The following is a 7,982-nucleotide window of genomic DNA, read 5'->3' as shown; positions in this document are numbered from 1 at the left end:
TTACACCATATTATTGAAGCCATGGTGAGGCATCATTGATCCATCAAACAAATGAGGCTGCAATTGCAACATAGGGTTTTGAAAAAATTGTGGTGGCAACATTTCAGCTTGTTGAGCATTTGGCTGATGATGGAGATAAACGTTCGAGGAAGAAGCATTGCCAACAAAAAATGGAAGAGTTCGAGTTGTAGCATGTTGAATTAGAAGTTTCTTAAGCTCCTCCAATGCCTTTTTGAATAATTCAAGTTGATCTTTATTCATTCCATCAACCGGACAAGCCCACCAAAAATTAGCCTCTGTTTCCTTGAGAAAATGGCTCAGCTCATCGCCAATCTTCTTCTCGGCATCCAACGTGTTGTTGATTTGAGTCATCTGAGCATTGAGTTCACGAACGTTGGCATTGCGGTGAGCCTCAATGAGTTGCATGGTGCCGTTGTTTTGTGGTGGTACAAGAGAAAGATAGCGGTCTATGACCGTATCAAGATTGGGGTGACCAAAGGAAAATACCTTTCCACTAGGTGAGAATACAACGAGAGCAGCATCTGCACCACAAAGGGTGCAAAGCTCACTGGCTTTCTTGAAGAGTCCGCTACGACGCTTTGAGAAAGTCACTTGTAGGTTGCTCTCGTTGCTCATCTTTTTCATTTCGATCTTTTGGCGACCTCGGCCTTTCTTTCCACTCGACATGGCTGACACACAAACAGAGAGAACAAAGAAAAGAAAAAGGTGGGTGATTGTGTGTTTGTTATTTTAGAGTAAGAAATGACACATTAAAATTGGGTGTGGAGGGGTCTTTTTATATAGTCAATTTTTGTGTGTATGTGTTTTAAGTATTGTATTATGATTTTTCTTTGAATACCAACCGTGGCTATCTTTTTCAAACGTTGTATCTTTTCATATTGATAATTTACTAGACTAGAAGGAGATTCTTATCAAATCTGTTTTGCATGCCTTTTATGGCAGGAAATTCAATGTAAAAAAATGGCGCCGTTTTGCAAATTTGTATATCTTACCTTATTCAGCAAACTATTGGATATGCTGTACCTTGATATTTCTAGAAATTTGCAATATGTTGTTGAATTCTTTGCACATTGGTTAGTCTTTATCAGCTTCGATTAACTTGTGTTCATGTGTTGAATTATTTGCTCACATGCTCATATGTTATCCCTTATCACTAGTCTAGTTGAAGGTAGTTGGAGGTGTCGACAAACATTCAGGCTTGCTAATGTTTTTTTATGCTGTGCAATTGATGCAATGAATTGAGTAGTGAAGGGTTCAAAAAGTGGGAAAAAAGAAGTAGTGTGCTATTATACACTAATGTTGAGATGAAAAAGTTAGCAAATTGGTACTATTTATCAATAGTTCACTTCACATGAAAATTGTCCTTTTGTATTTCTGAATCTGGTTAAGATGAAAACGTTTCCAAGTCTTGCATATGTCAAAAAAATGAATGTCCAAAACCTGCATCAAATTATTGTACCCTAATGTTATCTGATGAAATGTATTTTATACTCTGTTTGGTAACTGCCTTGCATTTTGTTTTATAAGAACTGATTTGCATTCTTATATGCATTGATAATAAGTATTTTTAGGATGAAAAAAAGCAAAACAAATGCTTATTTATACATCCGGACTGAGGAAGTAAGTATTTTACAAATTCCTTTATGCACATTGATAGATTTATAGCGTCAATTAAAATTTAATGTGATCTCACAAATTCACAATCCCTTGGTAACTCTTACTCACACCATTACAATCCTCAACAATAGGCCTGCTCCTAACCCTAAGATAGAAATCACTTCTCTTAGCACCAAGAATCTAAATTAATGTGATGCAATAACAAAAACAAAACCCTCAACAAAACCTAATACAACCAGTTATCCTCACTTCACACGAATCCAGATCCGAAATCGTGAATTCCCCAACCTCCGATTCATTAAACTCCCCAATCAATACCTCACCGGTTTTGTTCCTAAACCCTGGAGAATCGCGCACCGTAAAACTCAATTGAGCCGAATCTAGAACTGGAGTAATACTCTATTTCGATTCTGCAATAACCTTCTTATTGGCTTTGCTTTTGAAGGAGAAATTCTTTTTAGGGATAATTTCAAAGCTTAGATTATCGAGGGTGCGTTTGAAATCTGAAACGATTTTGAGCGACTAGTTTTGGGTGAGAAGTATCGGGGGAGAAGCGGGAGAGGAAGGAGGAAGTTGATTTGGTGGAAGGTACGGTGTTGGGTGAAGAGGATGAACAAAGAAAAGTTAAATTTTGTATTTCGATGATTTTTTGGGTGTTCTGGGTTTGTATGTTGAATCTTCTGTGTTTGATAACGAAGAAGAAGATCTTCAACCAGTCACGTGCCCTTCCTATTCCCTTTCTTTTTATTTTTTTTTTATTTTTTAATGTACACAAGTGGTTTTTTCATATTACCCACGTGGCGTCATCTCACTTAAGTGAGGAGCCACGTGGGCGTTGACTGAGTCAAAATCAAAGGGGTCTCAAGGTTGCAAAAGGGGTAAACTTAGAGTGCTCGAAAGTGGTTTTTTTTTAATATGGAGTCAAAATTGCTACCATGGCAAAGATAGAGGTCAAAAATGCATTTAAGTCTTTTTTTAATCCAGTATAGCTAGGGTCTTGACCTTAATAGATGTCCAAAATTATCACTTGAAATTGGATCAGTTGCTAGCCACATGACTGCAGTCCATGCAATTTTTGTGAGTGAGGAGAGACAAATGAAAAAACGAAGAGATGAGGATGAGAGAGAGAAATGTCGAGAGAGATAGAAACCAAAATGGTAGGAGGGAGCGGCGGATCCTCTGTCACTAATTTCATAAGAAGGAAAAAAACAGCAATATATAACTAGACAAAAGAAAAACCAGACATGTTATGGTATTCAATATTTAGATTCTTGTGATTTTTTATTGAACTCTAAATTGCAATTTTAACAAAATCACAATGGCTTACTACGATTCTACCAAACATGATGTCAATCCAAACATACATATAGTTATTCTTGATTAATAAAAAAGGAGATGAAATTGTCATTAAGCATACAAAGTTTCAAATTCGCATAAAAATCACCAGTTTACTAGACAAAATAAGTATAGAAGAGGATTCAACAAAGAAAAGTGTTTTATTATAGATAAACGGTGCATATACTTTAGGCAACAAACTTATAACTACCCTTTCCTCTGCCATCTATATAGTTCAAAATGATAACAGATATATGATTAGACCCGTAAACAAAAGTTTGAGTTTCAAGAGAGGGCATAGAAGAGAAATAGAATTGGTTATGGATTTTCATGCAACACAAATAAAGTGGTGAAGCTGAACTTAATGACTCTAGAACTTCAATAGAATTCGCGGGGTACATATCCTCTTCCTCCCATATTGTTTAAGCCAATTAAATGCGGTTGAAACATATGGTTATGAAAAATTTGTGGCGAAAATATCTCAGTTTGTTGAGGATTTGGCTGATAATGGAGAGGGATGTTAGAGGATAAATCATTTCCAACAGAAAATGAAAATGTTTGAGCAGAAGCACCCTAAATTGCACTCCTATCAACATGATGAGAAACAAGTTTCTTAAGCTCCAACAAAATCTTCTTGAATAATTCAAGTTGTGCCCTATTCATCCCATTAATCGGACAAGCCCACCAAAATTGAGCCTTGAACGCCTTGCACAAAAAACTCAAGTCATATGCTTTTTCTCCTCGTCTAGTGTGTTGTTGATTTGAATCAACTCAACATTAAGCTCACACACTTTGGCGCTACGGTGAGCCTCGATGAATTATGTGGTGCTATTGTTTTGCGGTGGGACCCCAAAGAGATAGTGATCTAGACTGTATCAACATTTGGATGACCGAAAGAAAATACCTTTTCACTAGGTGAGAATACAACGAGAGCAACATCTACACCACAAAGGGTGCAAAATTCACTGACTTTCTTGAAGAGCCCACTACGACGCTTTGAGAAAGTCACTTGAAGGTTTGCTCTCGTTGCTCATCTTTTTCATCTCAATCTTTTGGCGACCACGACCTTTCCTTTCGCTCGACACGGTTGAAGTACAAAACGATAAAAGAGAAAAATGAAAAGGGTAGGTGGGTGTGTTTGTTACTTTAGACTGAGAAATGATATATTAAAATCGGATGCAAAGGAGTCATTTTATAGCCACTTTTTGTTGTGTATATACCAACACCCGCGTTGTGATTTGACTTAAAAAAACCAATCCACGTTTATCTTTTTCAAACAATACATTTTCGTTACATTGAAATATTTATTGGATTGAGAGATTCTTGTCAAATCTCTTTTTGCATGGCTAATATGACATGATATTCAATGCAGAAAAATGGGGTTTTTTTTAGGGACAAAAAAATGGCGCTCTTTTGTCAATTTAACTTATATAGAACTTAGGTTGTATGTCAATTCAAATGCATTAATTACAATAAAATATTTCTACTTTTGACTCATTAACTTATGTCTTATATAGTTATAAGTTAGCATTTCCCAAAAAGGAATAAAAAATCATTTAATTTTTAAAATCAAAGCAGCAACCAATGGTAACATAGGATTCACTTTTTATTTTCTTCTTTTTTTTCCTTAATGCACTTTTGATTCTCATATTGAAAAAGAAAAGGAAATTTTGGTCCATCATTTTGATCCTCATATTAAAAAAGAAAAACAATTTGGCCCCTCATTATAAAAACTATAATTTTGGTTATCTACTTTAACTTTTTCTAGAATTTCCACCCTATTATATTTTAGGTTTATTTTTGTTGATTTGACAATACTCCCACTTAGAATAGATTAGACTACAACACTTCAATGTCATTAGTGAATAAGTCACATCAACGAAGATGACTCCAATATAAAATATGTGAAAATTTTAGAGAATGTGAAATTGGAGGTATGCATTATGCTTTGATTCTCTATGATCTCATAGTAGTGTGATGCAGGACGGAAGCAAGGGTTAGCAAGCGCTAAACCTAAAAGATAAACAGATAGGCTGCAAGCGACAGACCCACTACAAGAATTTTACAATTTAATGGCATAACTAAACTCTCAGTAATGCAAAAAATCCCTCAGTACTACGCATTACTGGTGGATTGGTGACAAAAAATATCAGTAATATTGACGTCCGTAATGTTACTGCGGAATTTTCCCTCAGTAACAGAGAGGTAGTTCTGACAAAGCATTGTTGAATTGAGAAAAGTCTCGATAATTTTTATTGAATGAAAAAAAGTGTCTCTTAGACTGCATAAGTTATGTTTAAATACTAGAGGAAATAACAAACATATATGGGCTGAAAAATAACAAACTGAAATATAATAGAAAAATCTAGAATATGCTGAAATATTAAAATGCAGTTTTCGACCTTCAGACGACCTCAAATGACTAAATTCATCCCTACTTCATGATGAAGCGATGAGTTTTGCTCGTGAGATCCGATGCTTTCCGAAAAGGTATAATTCGGGTCATTCTAACACCGGATGCAAAATTTGCACCATTCTGAATGAACCTTTCTTGCATGCCACTTCATCTTTGATACGCACCGCCAATTTGTCTACATCATAGTGCGTGGGAGTAGCCTGGTGATGGATGAGTCAAGAAATAGTATTTAACAACATTTCTATTTCATGTTCAGTGCAAAGAAGTGGTTTATGGTTCTCAATCTCAATTGCAAGATATTCAGTATGCTTTGAAGTCTCAAAGATTGTAGTCTCACAATAGTTTTGATTCTCTATGATCTTATAGTAGTGTGAGAGTAGCAACATTTCTTAATCTCCACTCCTTATCGTTCTTCCATTAATAATCCCTCAGATTATTAAGAAGCCAAATTTGGCGCCACTTACTTTAATTAACAAGTAACTTTTTATGAAAATCTTATGCATAGAAGCTTTTGCATACGTTCAATTTGAATTTATTGTCTCCTGCTCCAAAAGCATTGTTCAGCTCTTCTATGTATTAATTATCCTTTCTTTATAGAATGTACAAAGGAACAATGCTTTATTAGACCTTTGAATTTTTAGTAAAGATATTGCTTCATCTTTACTAAAAATTCAAAGGTCTTCTTATTCAAATGAGACCTAAAGCGAAAATTGAAGAAATATCTTTACTAAAAAATTAAAGGGACCAACAAAGAAAAGTGTTTTATTATCGTACATTTACCTTAGGACAAACTTAAAGATTAATTCTTATTTATTCCTTAGCAGTAGCACATGACAAAATATTCTTCAGAACATATAACACCATAGCCATAACATTATTAGAAAAGGAAACTAAGTAGCTAGCTAGTTCTTCTTACTATCCTTTTGAGCAGCATGCAAATCAGCAAAATAGCCTTGTGGGTTTTTCTCAAATTCCTCCCTTGAAATGTTGGATCCATCTCCACCAGGAGCTTTCATTGTATCACCTTTAGTAGTAGCACCAACATTGTCTTTGGGATTGTTTGCTGCACCACCACCAACATTGCTATTATTTCCTTTGCCGTCCATAGTTCAAAATGTTCACAGAAATACTATAATAAGATCAATAAAAAAAAACAAGGTTTGTGTTTCAACTTTCAAGGGAGGGTATGGATAAGAAATTGAGCAGCTAGTTATGGCTTTATATAGAACATTATTGTGTTGAAGCTGATCTCATCTCTCCTAACTCTTAATGAATGTAGCTTCAATTTTCAAGGTCTCAGCAAAAGTGTAGTCAATTATTCTCATTTCTGATGTTAATTTACCAATGAATTGTGTGGCCGGTGTGTGTTAGCTTAATGCATATGAATGAATCACGTGTGAAAAGTGAAAATATTGAAAATAGATTCATCTTTTTTTATCATTGTTTTTTAGAATTTTTTTTTAAGAAAAATTAGTTTTTAGATGGTTAATTAATATTGCTTCCATATAAAAATTTGATCCAATTTTTTTTTGTGGTCGTGCTTCCATTTGGACCAATGTTCTTTAGATTTTGGCCTAATAATATTTAGCCACTTTCAATTCAAGGCCAGTTATGAGTGACTCTTCTTGCAAGAGAGATAAAGGAATAAAACCTGGTGAAGTTCATTCATAGTACTAAAACCAGTACTAAGAGACAAAAATCGTTCAAAGAGACTGTCTCACAAACAACAAAAAACAAAGTGAAAACAAATTACTGATGATGTTTCAATAGCCCTAACCAAAGTCCTTCAAGCCTCTCTTGAATGTATTAATGCTAGTAACGGGCAAAGGTTAAGACTTAGGGGGTGTTAACAAGTTGATCTTAGCAATCTGACGACTCAATCCAAAATGCATGGTTAAGACTTAGGATTACGAGTTTTGCATTTCAAACTCATGAGTGACTGAAAGTAATTTGTGAATTTGTTATTTTGAGTATGTAGTTTAAGACTTTTAAATGTTGCATCTAGAAGTGTTTAATTTAGTTTAAGTGCTGAATTTTTAATGTAGATAAGAATTTGATCTATTGTGTTATATGTCCAAGTTCCTATCATCAGTTTGGTACGAGGTTTATAGGTAGTTAGTTGGGTGTCATGTTTGTCATGCCATCTGATAATATTTGCCACATCTGTTTTGTCTTTTAGCATCTCTTGTATTCCAGCAAAGGGACGAGAGGGAGTTGCTTTGATGTAACACTCTGCTTTGAGTCATTTGATTGTCGTTTATGCTTTGACTCAATCAAGGCCTGCTTAACTTCTACTATGTATTATTAATATGTCAATCTTAACTTGAGTGGCTTTAACAGATTTCTACCCTTCCTTACCTATATACATTCTCTTTTGTGTCTGGTTTGGAGTACCCATTGTGTCGACCCTTGTACAATGATGCTTATATTCATTTTCCAACAAGAGAACTGTTGGAAGTTGAGAAGGGGGTGAGGCAGTCACAATGTCTCAAAGGTTCCAATCAGAATTACTGCAGATAACATCGTATGCTAATTATCTACGGCTCTTTTATAATAAATAGGCTGGTCATACAAACAGCATGAAAAACAAAGA

General features: G+C 34.9%; 1 protein-coding gene across 1 annotated transcript; it reads right to left on the bottom strand.

The window, feature by feature from the left end:
• LOC11419373 (agamous-like MADS-box protein AGL62) lies at positions 1-687 on the bottom strand. The gene has a single exon (XM_003592510.3). The coding sequence runs from the start codon at positions 685-687 to the stop codon at positions 1-3; it is 687 nt and encodes a 228-aa protein (XP_003592558.1).
• Positions 688-7,982: the final 7,295 nt, after the last annotated feature.

This window comes from Medicago truncatula, chromosome 1 (genome assembly GCF_003473485.1).
Source record: "Medicago truncatula cultivar Jemalong A17 chromosome 1, MtrunA17r5.0-ANR, whole genome shotgun sequence".
NCBI classification, from domain to species: Eukaryota; Viridiplantae; Streptophyta; class Magnoliopsida; order Fabales; family Fabaceae; genus Medicago; species Medicago truncatula.
This window is presented reverse-complemented; position numbering and strand designations above follow the sequence as displayed.

What these genes read in the sequence shown, in the direction of transcription:
- LOC11419373 (XM_003592510.3), bottom strand. Translation starts at nt 687, where the DNA reads ATGTCGAGTGGAAAGAAAGGCCGAGGTCGCCAAAAGATCGAAATGAAA.